Consider the following 14,506-nt stretch of genomic DNA (forward strand, 5'->3'; position numbering starts at 1 on the left):
ACGTTTATTGTGTGACATGAAGACTTCTCAGGAGTTGTGCTCCATGTAAAGCACGACATTTCCTTTCTGCTTGTTCTTGCCACCTCAAACAAACACACAGCTTCTTGGTTTTCACAAAGGTACAAACTCTTATTCACCAGTTGAGTGAACCTGCTGTTTTGGGTCACGGGTGAGGCAGGGGTGAGGTAGGACCTGGCATTAAATGGCACAAACGACCACCACACTCTCACATTCATTGCTAAGGTCTCCTATGTGCCTAATGTGTTTTCTCACTGGGAGTCCTCTCTCAAAGATTCAAACCCACAACCTTCTTGTTGTGAAACCACAACAGCATGCAGCCATCTTGTTTTATAGGTCCGACTTTGGAAATGTTTACAAGAAGCTCAAACATAAACAAAACAAAGCGTGTAGCTCACAGCTCTCTTCTTTTACTGAAGCTGCAAATCTTCAGCCTACAGATGTGGAGTCAGTTAACCAACCATCAGGGGCCTCAGGTTAGTGATGGCGGCCAGGTCTGCAGCAGGAGCCATGACTCCAGCTACTAGTTTTGATAAAAAGAGGGTAATAATGAAGAATCTAGTTCCTTAGATAGAATGAAAAACGAGCAGAGCTGCCCTCCTTCCTAGGATGGTCCGTCAGAGAAGGACTGACCTGACATGACCCCGATGAGGTTTAGACTAATCACTGTGGTCCAGTCTTGTTTCAGTCATTTGGTTTTATTAAATAGTTCTTTGAACTAAAATGTTTAATAATGTGTCTGACTGAATATGTTTTTATTTTGAGTACTTTTGCTGTTTAATGACCATTGTGGGTTTTCTTTACTCGGTAGAAAAGATCCAGCTAAAGTCCACGTCTGTAAAGACTTGGCCCTAAAGTGTAAACAGGTAAAGTTACAGTCTCACGATCTCAGTGGCCGCCGCTGTCGGGGCTGAGAGGACAGACATTTGATTAAAGCCTCAACGTGGAACAAATGTTTTTAACTTTGCTTAAATATTAATTTGGTTTTCATTTGAAGTGTTTGAAAATGCTTAGAAAAAAGTGATGACCCAATAAACAAGAAATACATTTCATTTCATCAAAGTTGTTGAATATTTTAACGTAAAAATTAAACTTATAGCAGTCGATTAAAATGCCTTTTAAAGAAGATATTGATGTTTTCCTCATGTGTATAACAGTTCTACGCTCCAAACATGTCTATAGAGTTCTCTCACATAAAACAGTCTCAACAGTTTTAGTCCTGACAGTTTCAGTACCTTCCAGAATGAGTCACTTCAGGGCACTGTCACTTTAAGAAAACAAGCTGGAGCTGGCCACGCCCCCCTACCCCCACTAAGCTGCTTTAAGTTGAGAAACAACAATGTGCGGGAGGGGCTTGGAGAAGAGCCGCTGCTCCACATGAGAGGTGGTTCTAATCAAATTTCCCCGTTTCTGACATCACAAACGGGAACTTTTTGAAATGGCTCGTTTTAGGCTTTTGATTCTTTAAACCAAGCACTGACAGATGGATGGGTAATTCACATTTGGAGTATCCGTTATCTATTCGTGATGAGTATAAATTAAAACGAATCAGAATCAGAGATGTTTCAAAGTTTCCCCGAAGTTCTTGGAGGTGGGGTGTGTTCCTATGATTCACAGCCTTTCTGCTGGCTTTTGATTTTCTTTTCCATTTTGCAGCTTCCTGGAAAATCAAACAGTGTGTTAAAGCGGAGTGAAGGGAAAATGGTCCTCATTACTCTCCACCAAGAGCAAAGCAGCAGTGCACGTGAATAAATGTAGGAATCCATGCAGGAGGTGGAACCACAGAAGGCTGAGTGCTTTCAAAGTGCAGCATGAACTGCAGAGTGTGTGTTACTCACTGTAGGAGCATCCGAACACCTCCACTCTCAGACCCATCCACCCGCTGGGGTTCCAGTCGAGAGGGACGAAGCGCAGGAAACGAGTCTTCAGCGGGTGGGACAGCTTGTTCTGGACCACGGTCTCTGAATTGACATTCCCGACAAACCTCTGCAAGAACAGGGAGGAGAGAGCATGCTTGATATGGAACAAATTACAGAGCATCCTCTGAGATCTAATGTGGGCAGGGATAGTTTCACCCAGCAGCAGAGATGCATGTCTATCAGCTGAGTCCTCTAAACATCAGCAGCAAGGAAATCTAAATCCTCAGCAGCCAAACAACAACAGAGTGCTGACGGAGCCGAAGCAGCGGCCGTATCTCCTCCTCCCTGAGTCCACTGTTTGATGTAAAGTGATGGGAATGTAGAAATCCTGGCATGGCGCAGAAATATGAGCATATCTGTTCTAACAGCTTCATGAGAGGCAGAGGAGAAATGACCACTGAGGCAGCCCGGGGCGTAATAAGGAGAGGGGGCCATAATATTGTACTTTTCTCCCTGCAGAGCAAAAAACAAAGACGTCCAAGTACCACTGTGAAATGTCATTCTTCTTCTCCTTTTCTACCCCTCACTGACTTCCAGTGTGCACCAGACAGCGCCGGAGGACATAAACACAGAAGCAGAACATGAAAGATGGAGGCTGAAGCAGAGACAAACAACCGCTCCTCATAATGACTGATAGCCCGCGCCGCCATAACCGATCCCGGGCAGGTGACACATCAAATCAATAAGCACAAAAAGGAACCAAAAAGATGGATCTTTGACGGAGGTGCTCCAGGCTCTGGAGGATAGTTCAACACAGTCAGACAGGAAAAATCATTCAGCTTGCTTTTGGCAACACGAGGACAACACTGAGCAGCAGCACAAAATGAGTATCAGAAGCTTGTGGAGCTCTGCAGAACAGAGGCAGCATTAAAGCCACCAGGAAGCCGCTTCGTGCTAGATAATCAAAGCAGAGGTGAGATCGCTACGGCTGATTTATGCCACCACTTTCACCAGTTTCAGCCATTCTCTGAGTGCAAAGTCTTAAAACGGGATGAGCTGGGCTTATTAAAACATGCACCGTAAGTCACATCAGCACGGCACTGGGCTTCACTCCTGCAGCCGAAGCATGAGCATTACTTCAGTACGTTTCAGGAGGATATTAAGCAGGCCAGAGCGCTCGTCAATAACATGTACAGCACATGTTCACGAGGTCTGGATTTCCAGACAGAAACATATCAACAGCTCAGACGAAAGCAGGTGGTCCAGACTCGGCTGCAACGCTCATTTATTTTCACTGATGCTCAACTCCCAAAAGCCTGCCACTGCAGCTCCTCACGGGACAATTCAAACCTCACGTTAAGATTTTCATTACCAGCAGGTTTTTTAACCCCCCGAGACTCAAATTTGTATTTGATGTGATTTAAAAGAAAAAAAAACAAACAATTCTAGCTATTACAGATTAGTCGATCGTCACAAACGTGAACAAAATATTACTTAGATGAGAGTAAAATGAAACAAAAATGTTAAATGTAACATTGCCTAATAAAAGAATGAGAAAAAAATCTTCAAGTCAGTATCAAGTGTCTAAATAATAATAAAGGTCTAAGATGAAGGCATTTTGTAGTGTAATTAGCCAATGTGCTCATATAAAGACACAGCATCTCGGGAGGTTAAAGAGCCAACCAAAAACAAAAACACTTCCAAAACCTTGTTTTGAAATATGAGACTGAATTTGCAGGAGAGCTTAGACTAGAATCAAATAGACCTTCATGTGTCTTCCACAAGCACAAAAACACCATGAAATGATAAAATACTGAATAAAACAACAGCACTCATTACGACCCTGTTATCTCCAGTGTGTAAAACACAGACGGACCACAGAACTGAACACGTAGACTGTTATGTAAATATAGCATGTGAAGTTGTAAGTCTGGCCCTGACACACACAGCATCATGGGGGGATTATAGTGCTGTTTGCATGCAGCTGGACAGCACCAGGGCCAATCAGAGCGACAAACAGGGAAACGTAATCATCATCATAGGAAACGGTCCACGCGTCAGTCCATCACGTTGAAAAAAATGTTTTTCTAAACAAATGACTCAAGGATCTCTAACTGCTCACGACTCAAACAAAAGCAAACGTCTAATTTGTTCAGAAATGCTGTCAAAGCCACTAAAAACATTCCTGAGCTGAGGCCATGTTTGTAGTTTTTCTCCATCACAACTCTGGTGATAAGCCCACCCAAACAACAGTGCAATGATTGGCAGGACAAAAAACTGCTCCGTAGACCTGCTGAAGAAGAAGAAGAAGAAGAAGAAGAAGAAGAAGAAGAAGAAGAAGAAGAAGAAGAAGAAGAAGAAGAAGAAGAAGAAGAAGAAGAAGAAGAAGAAATCATTTCTATAGCGCCTCTCAAGATAAAAATCACGAGGCGCTTCACAAAAAAAATGTAAAAATATAAAAAAACAATTTAGAAAATGGTTAAAAATGTATTTAAAAGGAGCAAAAATAGGCAATTGTGATTAAAAAAATGTTAAGAAAGATAGAGAGTGAATAGGAAAGAGGGAAATCAGTGGATCCTGAGGAAGGTGGAATAGGTGGGGAGAGCAGAATAAAGAGAGAGTGGTGAAGAAGTTCATACAAAAGCAAGCTTGAACAAGTGAGTCTTCAGCTGCTTTTTAAAGGAGACCACTGAGTCCACTGATCTCAGGCTCAGGGGGAGAGAGTTCCAGAGTCTGGGGGACACAGCAGCAAATGATCTGTCACCTTTGGTCTTTAGCTTGGTGCTGTACAACCAGTAGGCTTTGATCACTGGACCTCAGGGACCTGCTGGGGGTGTAGGGACTAAGAAGATCGCCAATGTAAGATGGTGCTTGTCCATGTAAGGCCCTATAGACCAGAACCAGGATCTTGAAATGAACCCTGAAGTTGACTGGCAGCCAGTGAAGCTGGAGGAGAAGCGGGGTGATGTGGGTGTGTTTGGAGGACTTGGTCAGAAGCCGAGCACAGGCATTCTGAACCACCTGTAGACGGTTCAGGGAGGTTCTGCTCAGACACGTGAAAAGAGAGTTACAGTAGTCTAAGCTGAGGCTACGATAGATACGACTTCCTAACACTCCTGGGGATGAGCTGAGAGGAAGGTGTCTGAAACTGCCTCCAGCCTGGGGCATCAGAAGCATAGCAAATGTGTGTGTGTGTGTGTGTGTGTGTGTGTGTGTGTGTGTGTGTGTGTGTGTGTGTGTGTGTGTGTGTGTGTGTGTGTGTGTGTGTGTGTGTGTGTGTGTGTGTGTGTGTGTGTGTGTGTGTGTGGTGTGGGTGTGTGTATGTGTTTTATAGGTTTTATGAGGTCAGGCAGCTGGTGACATCATGCAGCCATGATAACCACGATGGAGTGGACACAACCAAGAGCGCTCACACCCTCCACGAGGCCGATGCTCATCCTGATCTCCACCTAAACTGCTTCCTCTGATCATGCTTCAACGTTCCTGCAGCTTCCCTCAAGTTCAGCTCTAGACTCTGAGCTGGTTGTTAACAAGCAGAGTTCAATCTGAGAGCAGTGGGGGCAGGAAACCAGTACCACACAGACAAATGAGCTAAAACCTCAAATTCAGCAACAACAGTCCACTCAAGACGGAGAAGTGAGGGAGGTGTGAGCGTTAGGAGCAGGGTGAGTGACTTCATACGGAGTCATCAGATGTTTGTTATCATACATCATCATCATTTATATGGAACTTTCCAGCTAACTTCAGATAAAAACACATTACAGACACGGTGAAACACATAAAAACAAGACTTATCATAAATATGAGACAGCCATGCCTAATGTGAAGCTAGAGAATAAAAATGTGTCTTGAGCCTAGCTTGTTAGGGAGCTAACACAGGGGTGATGTGATCCCTCCCCATTGAACCAGGAAGCTTTTCTGGCCCCTGTCAGTACAGAGGGTTAGGGTTAACGTCGATGTGATAAAAGCACAGACTGCCGACTCCAGCTGCATCCTCAGAACATTAACTTGATCCTGGACAAGCGGCACAAGTGGAAGAAGCACGTCTGAACAGTTGTGTTTATTTGCTCGTCAAGCAAAATGGCCGCATCAATCTTCACTCCCAAGCTGGTCACCAGCCCCTTCTCCACAAACCAACGTTTGGAAGATCCCCTGGAGCCGGTGGATGTAATGAGTTAAACCCTACAGCATGTTACAGACAAGCCTAAAAATCACCTTCTGTGTCTAAAAGCTACAAAGCATGACGTGAACATTATGATTAAAGCAGCATAAATGTGCATGTCTTAATTCTGCAGGGTTTGTTTTAGATAAAAGGTGTTTTAATGCATCCGTTTTCTTCGTGGTATTACTCAGAGCGTCTCAGAGGAGTGAAGGAAAGTGCTGGTCTGATTATGAAATGGCTTCATCTGAGACCATGGTCTTCCAATCCAATCCAGGTTTATTAATGGAGCACTTTATACACTAAAATCAACCAAAGTGCTGAACAATAACACACAACAAATAAAATGCAACTGGGCTAAAAATGCTAAGAAGAGAAATCAATAAACAATAAAATCACAAGAGAAAAACAAACAAACATTAGAGCTAGGTCACACATATAAACACGAAAACACCAAAGCACAACAATGATCACGCAGAAGCGAAAGCCAATGAGGAACAGTGGGTGATGAGAAGGGTCTGAAACGCCACAGAGGTGGCCGTCTAATGGAAGGAGGCAGCTGGATCCAGTTTAGGCACAGATACAACAAAAGCCCGACCCCCCCTAAGCTTCTACAGTGACCTCGTAACAGCCAGGAGCTGCTGGTCAGCAGACCTTAGCCATCTTGATGGATCATAGGGCTTGAGAAGTGCCGAAAAATACGAAGGTGCATAAGAACTTAAACGCTGAGAGGAATTTTAAAACAAATCAATTTACCAGTAGATCTACGTTTCCACCCTCATCTATGGTTGCAAGCTCTGGGTAGTGACCAAAGGAACGAGATCACAAACACAAGGGACTGAAGTGAGTTTTCTCCACAGGGTGACTGGACTCTCCCTTCGAGATAGGGTGAGAAGCTCGGTCATCGAGGAGGGGCTCGGAGTAGACCCGCTGCTCCTCCACATCGAGAGGAGAATGTATATCTCATATTTCTCAAATATCTTCACACAGGAGGCTTCACCCGCTTCCCAGGTGGAAATGGAGCAGTCCTGATGGAAGCTGTCACTACTTCTGCTTCGGCTGCATGCACGTGTTCAGTTTCACATTTGTTTTGCCGTGCGTGTCGCACTACTGTCCTTCTGTTTTCATAGGCGGTGTTGGAGATATCCTTACGGGGGGTTAACCGGGGTTAATAGTCAAACCGCTTAATCCCTGCAACTGTAATTGCAAACACGATGTCTTCATCTTGTCCAAGTTGCAAAAATGAGTACACACCAATTATAGCCTTTGGAGAAGAGCCACACTTGACTACAAAATTCAAATTAACATGCATTCAACCACAGGTGAGTCTCATGATTCATAACTCTCCCGCATTGTCAATGGGGTCAGATGGGCCCCAGGTGCTTCTTTATTTTGTATTTCTTTTTTTTTTTTGTAGGTGTGCACCACTTCACCCTTGCCAAGACATAAACTATCAACCATGTTTAACCACCCCCTTTCCTGGAGGGTCACCTGGTAGGACAGTGGAAGGGTTAAGAGGTGTCCAGCAGACAGGTGACTATAAAAGGGCGTTACTTAACAAAGAAAAGCCCTTCATGCTGTCAGCAACGGCTCCACATGGAAGAGAAATAACATCTGAGAAAGGAAATCATTTCTTTACACAAAAAGGTGAGGGCTACAAGAAGATCAGCTTCACACATCAATCACAATATTGTAGCAAAAGTGATCCAAACATTTAAGAAAGATGGAAGAGCAGCCATCTTAGAGACGTCCAGGCCGTCCACAGAGGTAACATCTGAACAGGAGCATCTTCTGATGAGAGGGGTTGAAGAACATCACCATGCAGGTTCACTGCAGTTAGCTAAAGCAGTAGAAACCCAAACTGGAGTGACCATTTCTCGTGACACCATACAGCGCACACTGCAGAGGAATGGCATGCATGGGTATCGTCCACGAAGGAAGCCTCTCCTAAAGCCCATGCACACAAAAGCATGCCTAGGATTAGCTAGGGCCCATGCTGGTAGAGATGAAGACTACTGGGACTTTATACTCTGGAGTGAGACAAAGATCACTGTCTTTGGTACTAATGGTTTCTAAACTGTATGCTGTCTCAAAGGTGAGGATTACAAAGAGAAATGCATGGTGCCTACAGTGAAGCATGGTGGTGGCGGTGTCCTTATGTGGGGCTGCATGAGTGCTGCTGGTGTTGGGGAGCTGCATTTCATTGATGGTATCGTGAACTCAACAATGTCCTGCTCTATACTGAAGGAGAAGATGCTGCCATCACTCTGTGCTGGCAGCAAGTTGAGCATCACACTCCGTCCAGCGTCCAGGCTCTAGAAGAGGTTCTTCTAGAAGAATGGAAACAGACTAGAGTTGCAACGTGTCTCCAACTGGTTCATTCCATGCCTAGAAGACTTGGTACTCTCCTTGAAAATCACGATGGTCATACAAAATACTGGATGCTGTAGTTTCTGTTGCGGGGTGTGTTAATTTTTGCTTCAACCAATTTTAGTTAAACTGAAGATTTTGTGATCTAAGTTCTATTATTAACCTTAATTTCATCTTATGGAGTTAAACACATGTTCAATAAAACCAGCCTTGTAAACACCCACTACGCCTGGCTCTAATGCACATCTACCATTAGGGGGAGACTCCGACTGGCAAATGGAATTAACCATCGTGGGCTTCCCACATGCGTAATTCATTATCATCGGGGCTCCGGTGGCACAGGAGTTAAGTGCTCGCCTCGTAATCGGAAAGTTGCAGGTTTGACACCCGCTCAGTCTGTCGCTGTCGTTGTGTCCTTGAACAAGACTTAACCCACCTTGCCTGCTGGTGGTGTTCGGGGGACCCAGTGGTGCTTGTGTACAGCAGAATCGCCTCTGTCAGCACACCCCAGGTCAGCTATGGGCTACAATGTAGCTCATCACCACCGAGGTGTGAATGTGTGTGTGAATGGCCAGTTGTCTGCTCGGGCATCCAGTTAGGATGCATCCTGGACATCTCCCTGGTGAGGTTTTCTGGGCACGTCCAACTGGTAGGACATGCAGAGGTACCATGTTTCTCTGCTGGCCAGGAATCACCTTGGCATTCCCCCGGAGGAGCTGGCCAGGGAGAGGGAAGTCCAGGCTTAGGCTGCTGCTCCCTCGACCCGATCCCAGATGAATGGATGGATGGATCCACATCAAGTTTCTAGATTTTTTCATGATTGCATCAGTTTTCCTTATGATATTTGTCAGAGCTTCTCAGAAGAGTGATGGAAAGTTTGTTTGGAAGCTCATCAGATTATGAAACGGCTTCATCCAAGAAGAGCTGAGGTGAGTTTGGACCGGCTAAAGGCACGAAACAAGAATAAACTCCGTCAGAACTGTTCCCTGATGGGAAGGAGAGAAGCTTTAGCCTAAAATACCAATGCCGCTTGTGAGTGGGCAGCATTTCACATGATTATCTCCACCAACACTTCAGCTTTCTGAAATAGATCATCAGAATATTCAGGAGATCCATATCCTGTGTAGAAGTTTACTTTTCCCTCAGGAGAAGTTAGACTGAAGACACAAATCACATGAAAGTCGGTGTTGCATTAGTAACCACAGGAGTCAGCCCCGCTTGCTGTTAAAGAGAAAGCAGATTTGTCTCTTTAACTTTCTCACAAAGGAGGCTTCGTCTATCTTTGTGATGCAGACTGGCAGAGAGACAAATCTCCTATGAAACGAGCAAAACAGCTGACAGAAAAAAATGTATTTGTGTCCGACCACAGAGCACAGAGATGATGTACATAAACATCTGCAGGGCTTTCTGATTTAGAGACAACATTGCATGGATGCTTCACTCCAAACAGATGCAACAGAACAAACAGGCACATAAGAAACACTCCTATTTGATTAGAATTACCAGGGGTCCAGTCTGTGAGTAATGTGGAGAGCTGCATGGCCTCAGACTGACTCCACACTGCGCTCATTCATCAACACTCTGATGTGCGTCAGCGTCAGTTATTAGTCTTCTACAGAAATCCCAGAGCAGCAACAGCTCTGCGGTCGTCCTGCGCCGTGACGGTGCTACTCCTCAGTCAGTGGAAAATGTTACAGGAAACAATCCTGCGTCTTTCACGTGGGAGATGAAGCCTGGTCTGAGAATGGAGGCCTGAGGGTAGAGAGACGCTCCGGAGGGCCAGAGGACCCAGGTCGGTCTCTATCCGCACAAACTGCCTCGCCCCACAGTGACTTCATTATTTCTATTTATGTTGCTGTCACTGTGGAACAGTCTCCCTCCCTGTTAATTAAGACTCTTTATGCTTCCTCTCCGGTGATGAGCTCCCCTGTGTCAGTTTTCCTTTCTGTTGCATACAGAACAGGCACATACGTTTATTTTAATCAATTCACTGGGGGGGAAATTTGCTGCAGGCGCCGAAGACGCTACAGTAGGCTCCAGAAGGTTACTGGGAAGTTAAACAGCCGGAGGGATCACCGAGTTAAGAGGAAGTTACACACAAAAGCATGCAAAGAGAGAAAATACCGTAGTGATCCCAGATCTTCAGCCTGTCAGCCGCTCGTCTCCCGACTCAATTCACATACTCAGATACTTCAGAGTCAGCAGGCTGCATGGGTGTGATTCTAAAGGAAATGCTACACACACACACACACGATATGTGTGTGTGTGTGTGTGTGTGTGTGTGTGTGTGTTTGGAGTGTGTGAGACGATGATGAACTTGCTGTCCTCCACCCTTATTGATCTGAGCGAAATGCATCTCTTAACTGCCCCATACACCAGGACTTTGGCCTCAAAGACTTGACAAACAGCATTGCTTGTCTTGTCATATTACATGAAATCCTATGAGTCCGTCACACAGTTGTGCCAGTCCAGTAGGTAGATCTGCTTTCAGGAAGTTGAGTTCAATCCAAAACAACAGCAGCATTATGTTTACTGTCTGTGTATTAAGAGAGAAAACAATGAATAATTAGTCTTTAGAAGTACTCATTTCTACTGACACTAAATGTAATTAAAAGTTGGACTTTAGGACAGAGTGAATGTCTCCTGGGTAACATGACATGTCTGAAGGGCTATTTGCGAAAACAAACTCCATTAAGTAATGAGAATAAAGCGTGGTCAGCATGTTTGTTTCCTTAATGTTATCCCCAAAACACACCGTCTCTGAACAAAAGACTACGGTCCAGGAGCTTCCACACAGACCTTTTGAACCCACATGCTCCTGCTACACATCTGGTCACTTTCACACTATGGCGCGGTATGGGGGCCAAAATTAAGACTACTGCCCAGCAGCAGGAGGCTATATAAATTCTGAAGCAAACCACCGATCTGATTAATGATAAGCTGGCGCTGGTAACTGAGAGGTTAGCCATTAGCGTGCCTAGGCTGGCCACTAGCTGGATTTTACCACCTTGACGGACCGTTAGCATGGATAGGCTGGCGTTAGCATCGTAGAGGCTAGCCATTAGCATTTCTCGGAGGGTCACTAGGCAGCTGGTGGCCAGCCTAGGCACGCTAATGGCTAGCCTCTCCAATGCTAACACCAGCCCGTCCAGGCTAACGCTAGCCTATCCATGCTAATAGACAGCAGAGGGAGTGTGTGAACCAGTCAATGACCAGCCGAGGGCTGCTAGTCCCTAGCGTATCTAGTAGTAATGCCGGTAAAGGTGCTGTTTCTCTAAGCAGCGCCAGCCTCTCAGTTACCGGCGCCAGCTTATCATTAATCAAATCAGTAGTTTGCTTAGGAATTTATATAGCCTCCTGCTGCTGGGCAGTAGTCTTCATTTTGGCCCCCATACCACGCCATAGAAATGCCCCTAACAGCAAGACTGATGGAGCGCTGCAAACATCAAGCAGACAAAAAGGTGTGAGTCGAAGCTGTGCAGCACCAGTTGTGTGTGTGTGTGTGTGTGTGTGTGTGTGTGTGTGTGTGTGTGTGTGTGTGTGTGTGTGTGTGTGTGTGTGTGTGTGTGTGTGTGAGCAAGGCTTAGATGACTCTTTAACATTCATGCAAACGTTTAAACCCCACAAGAGCCTCATCTACCTGAACTGTTAACATGCAGGAAAATGGATGTTTGAGAATCCCCCTTAAGGAGGAGGACATGTTTCACACATTTACTCACCGCAGCACTAAAAAGAGATTTTTAAAGGAGGGTTTGCTTGATAATGAAGGATAATTTGGACTCCCTGTTGGAGTACGTTCCTCTTTTCAAAAACGTCTGAAGAATTTGTTGCTAATGAAGTCTGGAGATTTCAGTATGATGGACGTTAGGTTAAAAACCATGGAAAAAGCCAGGAGTGACCCTGCGTGGTGTTGTTGGTATTTCTGACCTTTGATACAACATTAAAGTGTCAGCACCAGTGGCAGCTTGTCTATAGGGGGCGCTAGGGTGCCACCCCACCAGTTTCAAAGAAAGAAGATTGGAATCACAAAGTAAAAAAAAAAAACCATAAAGTTAAACTAAGGCTACATTCACACTGCTGGCAAAAGGGCATCAAATCCGCTTTTTCCCCACATGGGATCCATATCTGATTTTTTTATGACAGTCTGAACGCACAGTTCCGATTTTCTTCGATGCGATCCGTGTCATGTGAATATGTGGTGCTGATTCCGACACATATCTGTTGTTTTGGAGAGCAGGTGCGGTCTGAACGGTCACATATACGTCTCCCACGTCACTGAGTCAGAGGAGGTGAGTGACAGAGTGTGGGTGTGAGAACGGGAATGCATTTCTAGGCAGTAAGTTGGGCTCATTCCCATTGAGAGTTGGACTCTGCCAAGTCAGCCCTTCGTCACCGATTCTGTTCATAACCTTTATGGACAGGATTTCTAGGCACAGCAAAGGTGTGGGGGGCATCCGCTTTGGTGGCCTGAGGATCAGGTCTCTGCTTTTTGCAGACGATGTGAACCTGTTGGCTTCATCAAAACGAGATCTCCAGCTTCCTGCAGCGGTTCGCCGCCGAGTGTGAAGCAGCTGGGATGAGAATCAGCTCCTCTAAATCTGAGACAATGGTTTTGATTCAGAAAAGGGTAGAATGTCTTCTCCTGGTCAGGGATGAGGTCCTGCCCAAGTGGAGGAGTTTAAGTATCTCGGGGTCTTGTTCACGAGTGAGGGAAAGCTGGAGCGTGAGATCGATAGGTGGATTGGTGCTGCATCTGCAGTGATGCGGGCGTTGTACCGGTCTGTCGTGAGGAAGAGAGAGCTGAGTCAGAAGGCGAAGCTCTTGATTTACCGGTCGATCTACGTTCCTACCCTCACCTATGGTCATGAGCTTTGGGTAGTGACCGAAAGAACGAGATTGCGGATACAAGCGGCCGAAATGAGTTTTCTCCGAAGAGTGGGTGGGCTACCCCTTAGAGGTAGGGTGAGAAGCTCAGTAATTCGGGAGGGGCTCGGAGTAGATTCACTGCTCCTCCACATCCAGAGGAGCCAGTTGAGATGGCTCGGGCATCTGGTCAGGATGCCTCCTGGACGCCTCCCTGGTGAGGTTTTCCGAACACTATGTCTCTCGGCTGGCCAGGGAACGCCTTAGGATTTCCCCGGAGGAACTGACCCATGTAGCTGGGGAGAGGGAAGTCTGGGCCTCACAACTTAAGCTGCTGCCCCCGCGACCCGACTCCGGATGAGCGGTTGTAAATGGATGAATGGATGGCATTTCTGTTCAACGCAAATACAGAACCATAATTGAACTAGTGAGCATAACATATGTGGATGGTATAATAACTGTTTACTTATATTGGTGTGATGGTGCAAATATTCCAACTTTAAATGCATGTTATCAATAATCTGTGTTAGAATGTAAAAATGTGCATCCAGCAGCTGCAAGAATCTATCAAGGCAACAGGTGAGAAACCCGGACAAGAGAACTGGCAGCTCAGTAGCAACTACCTTTCTATGGTTGTCTTTAGTCGTTAGCTCTGTCTGAATGAATGTGTGGGCAGGACTGTGACATGGTTCGTGTCATGCATTGTGTGTACGTACCACCCAATAGGGTATCCGAGTGGTAATTGTATTTACTCTATCGGGGGAGAGCCCAGAAATCTAGACATGTTATAGCAGAAGCTCTCCAAGTTGGTCTAGCCACGCTCCTGTAGCGGAGGCAAATGTAGTATTTATTTATTTTATATTCTGAATAAATATAAAATATTTCCTTGCTTGATCTTTATTGTAAATATCAGAAGATTTTAGGATTTCTGCTTTGTTACGTAATTGTACACACTTCGTTTTGATTCAGAAAAGAGTCAGGTCTATAATAGTAAGAATTTATTTTACAAACAATTAAAACTTGATAAATTGGTTCACTATTAATTACTGTGAGTGGATGGAGCTAAAGGTGATGTCTGGAACATATGTGTGAATGCAATGCTGGTCAGAACTTCCGTATCTCGAAGAGCTGAGTTCTGGACATAAAAGAATTTGGTTTGTGTTAAGCTATGAGGTGGATCCTTATCAAAAAAACACATCAGATGCTATCTGTGTGTCTACATCACCCGTATTTGGTG

At 45.2% G+C, this 14,506-nt stretch overlaps 1 protein-coding gene across 1 annotated transcript in view; it reads right to left on the minus strand.

The window, feature by feature from the left end:
- cntnap5a (contactin associated protein family member 5a) overlaps window positions 1-14,506 on the minus strand; it is a 165,578-nt gene that overhangs the window by 109,701 nt on the left and 41,371 nt on the right. Inside the window, exon 4 of the mRNA XM_015965714.3 lies at window positions 1,857-2,004. Within this exon, the coding sequence (XP_015821200.1) occupies window positions 1,857-2,004 (148 nt within the window). The remainder of the gene's footprint in view (window positions 1-1,856; window positions 2,005-14,506) is intronic.

This window comes from Nothobranchius furzeri, chromosome 14, assembly GCF_043380555.1.
Source record: "Nothobranchius furzeri strain GRZ-AD chromosome 14, NfurGRZ-RIMD1, whole genome shotgun sequence".
NCBI lineage: Eukaryota > Metazoa > Chordata > Actinopteri > Cyprinodontiformes > Nothobranchiidae > Nothobranchius > Nothobranchius furzeri.